Below are 12,253 nucleotides of genomic sequence, written 5' to 3'. Positions count from 1 at the left end.
TAGGGGCAGGTTTTCACTGCTGTTATTAAACTTTACAGTAGGGGGTCTGTTCCTGGAAACTGTGCGCAGGTCTTAAAGGAAGGTTGTGAAGCTTTGATTTAAACATTAGCAGCTTTGCAGCATATGTAATATTACTATTAATATGCAGGTGAGAACTAGGTCAGAGTTCAGGGGAAATTCTCACAAGTAGAAAATCTTTCATGTCTCACTGAGCTGCAAACACTGCCGTGAAAACACATCATCACCCAGGTAACACTCCTCTCTCTCTCTGTGTGTGTGTGCACGTAGACCCATTCACGACGCCGTGGAGAACGACCGCCTGGACGTCGTGCGAGTCCTGCTGTCTTACGGCGCCGACCCGACCTTGGCCACCTATTCTGGCCGCGGCCTCCTCAAGATGACGCACAGCGACAGCATGGAGCGCTTCCTCACCGGTAAAGACGACCTCTGTTTTATAAATAAGACAACACAACAGTTTGTTTACATGCAGCTGTGCATCCTTCAGCCAAAAATGTGTGCCCGTCCAGCAAAGCTGGTGGTTTGTTTACAGCACAAATCTGCCCATAAACGGACAAACTGTACGATCATAATGGAGACAAGCTCGTCCTCTGCACTGTGTACATGTGCAAAGATGTACAAGAACGCTCCTAAAACCTGACTAAATCCAGCAGAGCCCACGTCCTCAATCCCAGGCCTGCACTGAAAATTCCAGACATGTGTTGTGTGTGTGTGTGTGTGTGTGTGTGTGTGTGTGACCCGTTCCAGTTCAGTGTGGACATTTGTGATTATTGTGAAGTTTAAAAATTGGCAAAGATACACATCAGTGCAGGGTCTCGCTGGTTTGAAATGGTTAAATGTTTGGAATGCAAAAGCCAGTAAATTTGAATATTAATGAGCCTTTGTCCTCAAATCATAAACTGACACATGCTCAGAAAGGCTTTGGAGCTGAAGGTATTTTTTCGACACACCAGAGAGCGCACATGAAAGCGGGCTGAGGGTAAACTGTTGAAAAGATCGGTCACCAACCTGACTCCCAGAAGCCCCCCGTCTTGGCTCATTCGCTGTTTGCTGTTCTCTCACTGCTCTGACCTCTGAGCAACCTGCTGCTGTCAGCCCCCCTCTCTGTAAATCCTCCTCCTCCGCCTCCCAGCGACAGCTCGATGTGTCCGTCTCTGTCATCCCATTTCCCCTCCAGCGCCCTCCCTCCCTCCCTTCTCTCCCACCCGTCCTCTCCCTCGACCACCTGTTAGACAGGGAGTCTCAGCCGCCGGGGTGCGTGCTGCTGCCTCTGAGCTCCTCTATCTGGTTACTTAGCAACGGCGACTGTGTTTGCTCAGCGTACGTGCGGAAATGGGCTTCGCTCTGGCGAGAGACTCTGCTTTTGTGTGTGCGTGCGTGCGAGTCCTTTTTCACAAGGCTGCGGCGGCGTAGTCTGACGTGGGCTGTGTTTGGGGCGTGCATGTTGTGAGAGCCCGTCTGAATGTTTGTAGTTAAGTTGAGTCAACATGAGCCTGTGTACAAGAGGAGGAGGAGGAAATGAAAGCATGCACAGGCGCACACTTCCTCTGTAGCCAGCTGCTTAATATTACCTGAGCACAACTAGTTAAAACCGAGAGACACAGCAGGCAAGGGAGAACAGAGGTGAGGACAGGAGAATGATCCACAGCCGGCTGAATCTTGAAAGGAGCGCAGATAGATGGATCGATGACGGCGAGAGAGAGAGAGATGGAGCGCCGGAGAGAATGAGCGAGAGCGAGCGATTGCTGCCCTCCCTCCACCTGGTCCCACTCATCTGGAGGCCGTTAATCCCTCCAAACACACGCCAGACGCCCCACGCCTCAGCACTGGCACAAAGCCCAGCTCTCACTCTGTGTGTGTGTGTGTGTGTGCTGAATACACACTTTGCTCTCGCTGTGTGTGCTTATCCAGCTCCCTCTGCTTGTTTGTTTCCAGCTCTGTGTATATATGTGTGTGTGTGTGTGTGTGAGCGCTCGGTGGCTGTGTGTGGTTCTTGTTTGATTCCTGGCAGCCGCCTGCTCTGAACGGAGCCAGCTCTGACCCAGCGGAGACAGTCGCTCTCCTCCCCCGTGGTACAGCCGCTGGCCCCTGACCATCGGCCCCCGGCCCCCTCCCCCTCCTCCCCCAAAACATTTGCTCTGTTTGTTTCTCTTTTCTCTCTTGACACCCCCCTCCTCACCCCTCCTCACCCATCCTCCTCCTCCTCTTCTATTTTACTGTGCTCTTTATCCATTTTTCTGCTCTGGTCTCCAAGGGCAATTGTATTTGCCTCGTTGTCTGTCCCTGGGGCTCCGGCTCTTGAATAACAGCCTTCGCTCCTCTCCTCTCTCCATAGATTATTTTGCTGACCTTCAGGGCCGCTCGGATGACGACCCGGGGCTTTATTGGGAGTTCTATGGCAGCGCTGTGTGTGGTGAGTACTCATCAGCACTCTGTGTGTGTCCTTTTAGTGCTTACAAAGTCTTTGTTTTTCTAAACCTCATCAGAGTCTAAAAATGTTCCACGTGTGCTCTTTTTGTGCATTTCAGAGGCCAGCGAGGAGGGCGGCGTCTACGACATCCTGGCAGACCCCCCGGGCCCGGAGGATGAAGACGAGGATGATAAAAGAGAGGTGTTTGAGTTCGAGTTCTCTGACCGACCTCTGCTGCCTTGCTACAACATCCAGGTGTCCCTCTCCCAGGGGTAAGCTTTGATCTCCAGAGCAGACGTACGGCTGTAAATATTTCTCCGTTGGGCCTTTCTTCTGATTGATTCTCTTCTTTTCAGGCCAAGAAACTGGCTTCTACTGTCTGATGTGCTCCGTCGGCTGCGGATGTCTGCTCGCGGTTTCCGACAGGCCTTCCCCCACATGGAGGTGGTTACAGTGGCGGAGGCAGAGTTTTACAGGCAAGCGTCCCTGTCGCAGCTCTTCTCTTGCCCGGAGGAGCTTGAGGGCTTCCACCCTGACAGCAAGGAGCTGCTGGACTTGGTGGAGGACAGCGCAGAGCTGGCCGCCCTGCTCGGTTCCACACTGGAGTGTCTGGACGACCGCTGGGACCACCCGGGCGAGAAACTTAAGGACAAAATCAAGGCTGTTGGCAAGCTGGGCTCATCCTGACCCCCCCTTGGACCCACTGAACCTTGATCCGTACCGACTGCAGTGGCTTTAGAACCAAGCAGGGGTCGTGATGATATGCCTTAGTTCCTGCGATTCGGCCCGACTCTGGACCAGCACTGGTGCACTGTACAGACTGACTGACCTACTGGCTGAAACCGTTTCCCTCCGTTCACTCTGGATCAATACATTTGTGACCCAACAGACTTAATAATGGTCTTATTTTTATAAATTAATATATGTACAAATAAATAGATCTATATAAATACATATATATGAAATATCATGAGATTTTTTTCTCGGATGTTGCTCACGACTCCTCTGGATGATTTTGTATGGCGTCAGAGTGGAGTTGTGTCGTGGACAGTTGGACGGCGTGTGAGCACGCGGCACATCGTGCATGTGTGTAGCTGTACAGAATAGTACTGAGGCTGTGCTATTGAATGTGGTATTTGTGTTTATAGGAAGCACATGACGTTTTTTTTTTTCCCTCTCCTCAGACTTTAGTGCTCGCTTGAGCCTCAGGGGCTATTTTGTTGTATTTTTTTATGTTTATGTCAGTTTTCTGCTTCCTGTCTAGCTTGTAATTTAACATGCAAACTACAGAATTGTTTGTATAATAATAAAGTTTTAAGATGATGTTGATATTCACCCTTCGGCACAGAGGTTGTACATAACAGGGAGGCTACTGCAGTAAAGTAAATTTTTGGTGTGTCCATTTTTGTTTTAACTTTGTAATTAAAATATCTCATAATTTGTATTTATATTTTACAAAGAAGTTGCTTTAAAATAAATATACAAACTGCAAGATGAACCACGTCTCTGGCTATTGTTCTTAAATTAATTCTTCCTGTCTAATTACCCCTCCTGTCTGTGTGTGTGTGTGTGTGTGTGTGTGTGTGTGTGTGTGTGTGTGTGTGTGTGTGTGTGTGTGTGTGTGTGTGTGTGTGTGACACACACACAGTCCTATATTGCCATCTCTTGGAAAATGTCAGCATTGTAGGTGTCACATTTATGGTTCTAGCCTTGAGAGAAAATAACTGCCAGCTCCTTTATGCTGCTGTGTGTAGAAAACCTGGTGGCCTGCAGCGCCCTCTAGTGGACCCAACTGCAATCAACACTTTTGTGATACATAGAGGAAAAACTCATCTCTCATCTGCTCTGCGTCTGCAGTGAACACAAAGATATGCAAGTCCTGCTCCACTGGAGACTTCCCTATTATTTATTATTATATAATTTTGTATTATATATATTTATATTATTTCTGCTGTGGACCACTGCCTCAGGTGTCAAAATCTGTGACATAAACACACCATGTGTAAGTATTTTTATATACTAAGAGGTATAATGTGCCCAAGATGGTGCAGTGGTTACATGTTGATGAAGATTCTCAGTCATCCAGGTCATCATACGTAGAGAAGGTTGAAGCAAGGCGTCTGGACTTGTAGAGTTTTCTAGAAGACGTTTCGCTGCTCATCCAAGCAGCTTCATCAGTTCTAACTGTTTGGTGGGGAAACATGGTTTATATGTGGTTACAGACCTCAGTGGGTGGGTCTGGGTAAAACTTTAAAAAACTTACAAACAATAGCACTAAATGTTTCCATACTTACCTGTGATGTTCTGGCTGACTGGGCCAGGTGTGTCTAACGACTGGCTAACGACTATGAAACTGCCGGAGGGGGACTGGTTGACAGCCCTTTGTTCTTACTGTGAGTATGTGCAAACTTCCTGGGAATGGATGGAATCACTGCATTGTATGTGGTGGAAAGATGATGTCTGAGGCCACCACCTCTGTTAAGGGAAGGTTTTTCCAGCTTAACATAGATGGCTTCCTTGACTCCTCTTTCATACCACCTTTCCTCTCTGTCTAAAATGTGAACGTTGTTGTCCTCAAAGGAGTGTCCTTTGTCTTTGAGGTGGAGGTGAACAGCTGAGTCTTGTCCTGAGGAGGTGGCTCTCCTGTGCTGAGCCATTCTTCTGTGGAGTGGTTGTTTAGTTTCTCCAATGTACAGATCAGAGCATTCCTCACTGCACTGGACTGCATATATCACATTGCTGTGTTTCTCCCTGGGAATCTTTGTGTTTCTCCCTGAAACACAGCAATGTGATATATGCAGTCCAGTGCAGTGTGTTTAAAGTTTTACCCAGACCCACCCACATAGGTCTGTAACCACATATAAACCATGTTTCCCCACCAAACAGTTAGAACTGATGAAGCTGCTTGGATGAGCAGCGAAACGTCTTCTAGAAAACTCTACAAGTCCAGCTGCCTTGCTTCAATCTTCTCGTGCAGTGGTTAGCACTGCTGCTTCACAGCATGAAGGTTCCTGGTCTGAATCTGAACCAGGGCCTTTCTGTGGAGACGTGCATGACATTAATGGGGCCCATAGATATAAGTGTGCCTGGTTGTTGGTCTCTCTGTGCTACCCCCCACCCCACCCCCTCCCTTCTCGCCCATTGACCCTGTGACCCTGCAGAACAGGACACGGCAGGATCTGTAAAATGTATGGATGGACCCAGACTGCATCCTGCATGTTAAACAGTATCGGAGTATGGACGCTGGAGTGCAGCCTAACATCACCATCAGACTCTTTCGGTGTTTAAAGGTGACAGAAGTAGCAGGATTACAGTAGTTGTTTTGTTCAGCAGCAAAGTTTTATGTGAGTGAAGTGTCTGCAGGCGGAGCGAAGACGGTCCATGCCCATTTCACAGGGAGGTAAAGGTGTCCGGTGTCAAAAAGTAGCATCTATATCTCAGATGTGAGTTTCTCAGCCCAGACACTGAAGTCAGGGAGTCATATCCTGAGGCCGAGGGTGGGAAGAGCTCCAATCAGACTCACCTGAACAGCAGCGTGTAGCTGCACTCACCTCTGTGAGTCTCTGAGCATGGTACGCTCGCTTTCCTTCTCATTTCCAGTAACAGCTCTGGAAATGGTGGCAAGGAGACCTGAAACATTCTTGTGTGTGCAGCTTGGTGTGTTTTATTGTATTTATTACATTATAAATGTGTCTCGTTGATAATTCTGCTGTACATTGAGTGTTGTGGTAAAGAAATTAAATTCAATCTGAACTGGGCTGTAAATGAGTTTTTTTGTTGCTTTTTGTTTCTCTGTAACAACCAACAAGAGGAAAAACGCAGAACAAATATTGAAAACAAAGCTTACAGTTATTGCATTGTTTCTCTGCTTTTTAGTATTGATTCCAAATTTGTTTGATTTAATATGCAAACTGTTGACAATTAATTGAATAAACATGGAAAAAACGATGTTTCTTTTAGAACATAATGTAAGCTAATAACTCATTAACTTAAATTTCCTAAAATTCTAGAATATTAACTGGATGACACGTGTGCGCATCCAGCCCTTTATTATTATTATAAATATCTGGAATAAATCCTAATCAACACTCGGCTAACGCTAGCTGCTAGCAGCGTTAGCAGTGTCGCAAACTATCCCATCCTGCTTTGCGGCACCGTGACGTACCGTCAGCTGATCGCTGCTGTAGCAAGGAGAAAGATGTCGCTGACGAACTGGCGAAGGATGGAGGCTGCTTTTGCCGTCGCGCTTGTCCTCTGCTCGCTTGTCACGACAGGTAAGAAACGTGCATCAACAGACGGCGGTTTTCCAACATTGTGCAGGCTTCGTTATTTATTTCATTATTACAGGAAAGCCTTGTGTTCGCGCTGCGCTTGCTAATAGCAGGCTGCTAACCAAGCCAGGAACACCGTTAGCATCGCCGTTTAACTTCCTATACTCCTGTTTCAGATGTTACTGATGTAGAATGAATACGAATGAGGATGAGTGTTATAATCTGTAAATAAAACCAGTGTTTTTTACTGTAACTGAGCGGTTTGGCTCTCGGCAACCTGCCTGAAGAGCGTAATGTTAGCTTTATGCTAACACGGTTTTAGCGCATTAGCTCAACAAAAGTTACCATCTGTAAAGATAATGTGATTTGTTTTCAGCACCTGGACCATAAATAAAGTAGTTAATATGACGTATAATCAAATAGAATTGTGTATTATCTGCTTCCTAGTAGCCGGTAAACTGAAGCCCGTGCTGTCATGTGACTCTGGTAGTTCCTCTTCACCGCTCATCGTCACGAGTGTCTCCATCCACCCTCTGTCCGGTGGTGCAGAAATGGTTAAATGTGCTGCTAGTTAAAATGCAGTTAGCACGTCACTGAGGAGTCATTGTAGCATTAAAATGCCTCTGTGTAGTGATGATTTCAAGGTCAGCATGTAATAATTACTGAATAACTTTTGTGGTGTATTGAAGGAGAGCATTTTGAGAAAATGTTTTTCATTTAATGTTTTCATACTGTACATTTAAATGAACATTGACACTCTTCTCGATTTCCCCAAAGGCGTCCATGGGGACAGCTTGACAATCCTGCAAGCTCCAGAATTCGTGTCCTTTCAGAAAGGGGACTGGCCTGTCTCTGGAGAAAAGATCCCTGACCTGGTGGCTCTGACCATGGGCTTCTCTGTCCAAGAGGTGCTTTGTTACCCAATAATTGTGGATTACATTTATATATAAGATTCTTATGCTAGTCTGATATTTACATTGTGTGTCCGTTTGCACAGGATCTGTCCTGGCCAGGCCTCCAGGCTGGTCCATTATTTCAGCGCCCCCGGGCAAACGTGCTGGTGGTGGTGAGAGGAGTTGATAACCTGGCACTGCCTCAGAGTGTGGCGTCCTACCCCTTGGAGAACGTGAGTCAGACCACTGTTGTCCTTTAAAAATGATGATTATTATTGTGAGTAAGTCGGGGTTAATGTCTTTTTTTTCTGCAGCCGGTGCCCTTCACCCTGGACAATGTTGCTGAGACTGTGCACTCTTTGTTTGCTGAGGACACCCCTGTTGTACTACAGCTGGCCCCCAGCGAGGAGGTAATAAAACACACTAAGGGTGAATTAGGAAGACTTCATGTCTTATTTGAATAACCCATGTGTTGTCTCTCTCAGAGGCTCTATATGCTTGGCAAGGCCAATGCTGTGTTTGAGGACCTACCAGTCACCCTTCAGCAGATCCGTGCCCGTCTGTCCCAGGACGGCTCTGTGCTGGCTTCTCTGCCTCTGAACTCTCTCAGCAGGAATGCAGAGGTCAGTTTCCAGCTGGCCTTTAACATGTGATTCTAATAAAAGTCTATAATTACCAGACATCCTCTGTATATTAAAAGAAAAGATCATATTCTACATTCATTTTTTGCCCCTTAGGCTGATTTGCTCTTCCTGTCTGAAGTCCAAGTTCTGCATGATATCACAGCTCTGGTAAGACATGTGGGAACCATTAGTTTCCTTTATAAAGAGCGTACTCTGCCTGCTTTGACTCTGTGATGTGTGTGTGTGTGTGTTTTCCTTACATTCTCTTAGCTGCAGAGACACAGGCATTTGGCGAAGGACCACTCCCCTGACCTCTACTCACTGGAGCTGTCAGGCCTGGAGGAGCTGAGCCGGCTTTATGGCCAAGACTCCCCTCAGTACCGTGATGCCACGGCCATACTGGCTTCTGTCCTTCAGAAGGTAAGTAGCAGATCTGAAGAAGTGATCAATAAGTACATGAACTTATCCTGGTTTTAACCATGTGTACACTTTCTTTATAGTTTGGAGCAGATGTGTATGGTCTCTATGGCAACAGTGCTGTGGTGGAGGTTGTCACAGTGAAGACATTTGAAGCTCCTCTGACCAGGAAGTCCCGTTCAATACTGGAGTCCAAACAGATCGTAAGTCTGAGTAAACCTACGGGCTCAGTTTGATTACTGATCACTGCCATCAGAGCGATACTGTCCGTCTTAATCACAAAAAGAATCCATACAAATCTTCTAAAATGATTGCACCAACATTTTATTCTGTCATTTTAAATTGGTGTACCTAACTGTGACACCTGGGTGTCAGTGTTTGCTTTGTTTGATGAAGCTGGAAGCTTTGTTTGGTATTGAAAGTTAAGCTACTGTTTGTCTTTGCTGTTCAGTTTTATTATTGATTAATGTGAATGCAGCATTTATTGCCCTTATGGGCTGAGCTCCACCACATGGAGATGAGATGTTGTTAATAATTTGGTGAAGGTTATTAATGAGGTCAGTTGCAGCACGGACAGCAGAATGGGGTTACTGTGTCGTCAGCTGCAGATGTTATGGCAGCTTTCAGGTCACTGAGACTGAAGACCAGATAAACAAGCAGAATCATTTAAAGACCATTGAATAATCGCAAAAATAATCAGCAAGTATCCGAGTACCAGAATACTTGTTGCAGCCCTAATCCATAACATTCACATTAAAACAAAGCATAGGTCTGGCTTTGGTAACAGAAACAAAAAAACCCTGAATGCTTCATTAAGGAAGGATTTATTATTGTACATGAGGGATTAGATTTAAATGCATAGCAAACTGACAATTCAGTGCTTAACTTCAACTTGTTGAGTAAATTTATGTAATGAATACAATAGAAAATACTTTATTCATTCAATTTCACAAGTGGTACACTGCTGTTTTTCAGAGTAACCCTGGTAGCCCTTACAACCTGGCCTACAAGTACAACTTCCAATACGCTGTCATCTTCAACATTGTGCTGTGGCTGATGATCGCTCTGGCCCTCGCTGTCATCGTCATCGCTTACAACTTGTGGAACATGGACCCGGGATATGACAGCATCATCTACAGGATGACCAATCAGAAGATCAGGATGGACTAAGCCCACCCCCACACTCCCGTCCTCGTTTACTATCCCCTCTAGTGAATGTTTGTGTTTTGTGTGAGGTCTTGTTTAGTGAAAAGTCTGTGGCAGGAGGAAGAACACAATACTGAATCCCCTTTATTTACAACACTGGCATGACAGCAGGTTAGAAAATGGCTCTGAAGCTGTCCACAGCGATCTCATTCTGCACTGCTGTACACAGACTCTCCCTTCGTCCAGGCTCACAGCTCACACCATTCCTCTAACTCCTCACTATGTTTCAGTTGTTTCTCCTGGTGATTGCAATTGGTTTTTTTATTGTGAAGAAATATTGTAATGTTATGAAAGAATGGGTTTTTTTTGTCGTGTTTGTCTTGCTGTGAAAAGTTAAATTCAATTTATGTGTATATATTGAATAATATACAAATGCAACTGTACAAGAAACTGCTGTGCTCTTATTGTGAAAAGATGTGTCCATGCTTCTGTTCCAGATGACGGAGATACTTGATCATAATGTCGGTTGTTAGGATAAGGATAAATGAAGCTCTGTAAAATCGTGATGATTATCTGACAATAAATTATTATATGGATCACCTTGTTTTTGTTTACTTTAGCATAATGTTCACACACACACAGTTCATATTCATCAGAAGTTGCCAGGTTTTTTCTGGAGAAACAATTTTGCATAAATCTTATTATCTGGGATAAAAAAGGATTTTTGAAAATTTATTTAAACATATCTTTGTATTGTATTAGTGTATATTTCTGTCCTGAGATTTAAACTTTACTTACAAAGTCATCGTAACAAGTTTTGCAACATTTTGTCACATGTTTTTGTTTTATAACAGCTCAGCCAATCAGGATGTAGATCGTCCCATCTAAGCCCCGCTTCCCGGAAGTACGTGCGGTATATAACCCAGTTGTTTTTAAAAACTTCGAGGCTTTTTTTTTTACAGGAAGCAGCAGAGTTGGAAAGTCTCAACTGCAGCGGACAGTGTTTACTCAACCATCAACCATCAGGGCAGAAGAAAAATGGTCTGACTGCTGATAAAAGGTAGGATTTGTGTTTAATCGATGGATGGGATAAGATAAGAGCGATGTTTACATTACTTCCGCCTTAACCCACCTATTGTTAATTTATTTTTAAGCTTATCTATCTATTTATCTGTCTGTTTGTCTTGTGGACGCAGGTTATAGAAGCTTATGCATCAATTAAGTACATTACATAAACAGTTAAATTGATATCTACATTAGTACTATATTGTAACAGCATAGAGTCCATCATCCTGATGTTTTGTAAGTGAGCAGTTCAGTAAGAGTCTTTTTAGTTGTGGGTACTTTTGTGTGTGTGTGTTGTCTTTGTGTACTGATTCTATAATTCTGCTTACACAATGTAATCTGGCCACAGCATGTGAGGATGGTTCGTTTCACACAACAAGACATCGAGTCATGGGAGGATGACTGTGCTGATATTTTCCTTCATGACATTCCAGCAGACTGTTCTGTGCTCTGACCACAGATAAACCTCTGGGAGGACTTCTTGTCAGTGGACTTACTAGACAGGATTAGACTAATGTAAATATGAAGCCAGCCTGCTGATGGGGCATTACATGTTGTGTTTCATGCTGTTTCATTCACATTCCAGCTGGAGCCTACGTGGTCAGGAAGATCCGGGCTGCCAGCGCTGATGGCGAGAAGCAGGAAGAGCCCATCGTTACACCATGCAGTGCTGCCGGTAAGAAACAAGGAACAGAGCGGAAGCACGTGGTCTTTGTCTTTATGGCATGAAATGCCTGTTTTTACTGTAAATTACTGACTCACACTTGTTTCTCTTTTTTTGCTTAGCTGCACGAAAATCAGGGCTGCTGTCGAAAGGAAGCGCCTCCGCTGCTGCACTGAGCCCAGAGCCTGATGAAGGCCTCATTGGAGCAGCGGCATCTGGGGCGTCCTCGGAGACAGCTGTGCAAAACTGTGGCTCCTGACGCTAAAGATGGACACTGGGAACGGCGGCGGTTTACTGTTGTCATTAAAATGATACTCAAAGCCAAAAATGAAATTTCCGGTACGTTCCAGTGTCCAGTGTCCCCCTCAGGATGTCACATGTGGGCCTTTTTCACAGCAGACAGTTTGACTTATTTTTTTTTTTACATGTAGATCTACTCAGCACTGCCATATGTTCATGTAGTAGAGACATTTGTGAGTGCAGTAAGTCAACATGATCTCTGTGAGAGGGGCCTAAAATAGATGTACTGCAGTGTTTGAAGGTCAATTCACCAACCTCTCTTCAGGGGCTGAGCGGGCCTGATGTTTTCTGCTGTTACATCCATAAATAAATAAACACATACAAATAAATGATGTTGGTGTGACGTTAATGTATCCACATATAGTTAGAGACAGAATATTTCTTAATAGAGCAAAGACACACATTCTTACCATAATATTTCCCTCGCCCCAAAACTACCCGGGTTA

General features: G+C 45.0%; 2 protein-coding genes and 1 long non-coding RNA gene across 4 annotated transcripts in view; all 3 read left to right on the top strand.

The window, feature by feature from the left end:
* The window catches only part of bcor (BCL6 corepressor), a 29,388-nt gene extending 25,587 nt beyond the window's left edge, over window positions 1–3,801 (top strand). For both annotated transcript variants that reach the window (XM_028393200.1, XM_028393198.1), the window contains 4 exons: window positions 289–434; window positions 2,354–2,431; window positions 2,547–2,700; window positions 2,785–3,801. In XM_028393200.1, the coding sequence (XP_028249001.1) occupies window positions 289–434; window positions 2,354–2,431; window positions 2,547–2,700; window positions 2,785–3,115 (709 nt within the window). In that variant the 3' untranslated portion in view covers window positions 3,116–3,801. The remainder of the gene's footprint in view (window positions 1–288; window positions 435–2,353; window positions 2,432–2,546; window positions 2,701–2,784) is intronic.
* Window positions 3,802–6,588: 2,787 nt separating this feature from the next.
* atp6ap2 (ATPase H+ transporting accessory protein 2) lies at window positions 6,589–10,377 on the top strand. Its single transcript, XM_028393507.1, has 9 exons — window positions 6,589–6,702; window positions 7,477–7,607; window positions 7,697–7,825; window positions 7,907–8,002; window positions 8,078–8,215; window positions 8,330–8,383; window positions 8,486–8,635; window positions 8,716–8,835; window positions 9,608–10,377. The coding sequence occupies exons 1-9, from the start codon at window positions 6,627–6,629 to the stop codon at window positions 9,800–9,802; spliced, it is 1,089 nt and encodes a 362-aa protein (XP_028249308.1). The 5' UTR covers window positions 6,589–6,626; the 3' UTR covers window positions 9,803–10,377.
* Window positions 10,378–10,680: 303 nt separating this feature from the next.
* LOC114426410 (uncharacterized) lies at window positions 10,681–12,139 on the top strand. The gene is made up of 3 exons (XR_003669356.1): window positions 10,681–10,838; window positions 11,430–11,519; window positions 11,630–12,139. It is a non-coding gene; the product is annotated as an uncharacterized LOC114426410 (long non-coding RNA).
* The last annotated feature ends 114 nt before the right edge of the window (window positions 12,140–12,253 follow it).

The sequence above is a fragment of the Parambassis ranga genome, chromosome 21 (assembly GCF_900634625.1).
Source record: "Parambassis ranga chromosome 21, fParRan2.1, whole genome shotgun sequence".
NCBI classification, from domain to species: Eukaryota; Metazoa; Chordata; class Actinopteri; family Ambassidae; genus Parambassis; species Parambassis ranga.
This window is presented reverse-complemented; position numbering and strand designations above follow the sequence as displayed.

What these genes read in the sequence shown, in the direction of transcription:
- atp6ap2 (XM_028393507.1), top strand. Translation starts at nt 6,627, where the DNA reads ATGTCGCTGACGAACTGGCGAAGGATGGAGGCTGCTTTTGCCGTCGCG. An exon ending in TGGGCTTCTCTGTCCAAGAG is followed by an intron (nt 7,608 to 7,696) that starts GTGCTTTGTTAC and finishes CCGTTTGCACAG; the next exon opens with GATCTGTCCTGGCCAGGCCT. An exon ending in CTCTCAGCAGGAATGCAGAG is followed by an intron (nt 8,216 to 8,329) that starts GTCAGTTTCCAG and finishes TTTGCCCCTTAG; the next exon opens with GCTGATTTGCTCTTCCTGTC.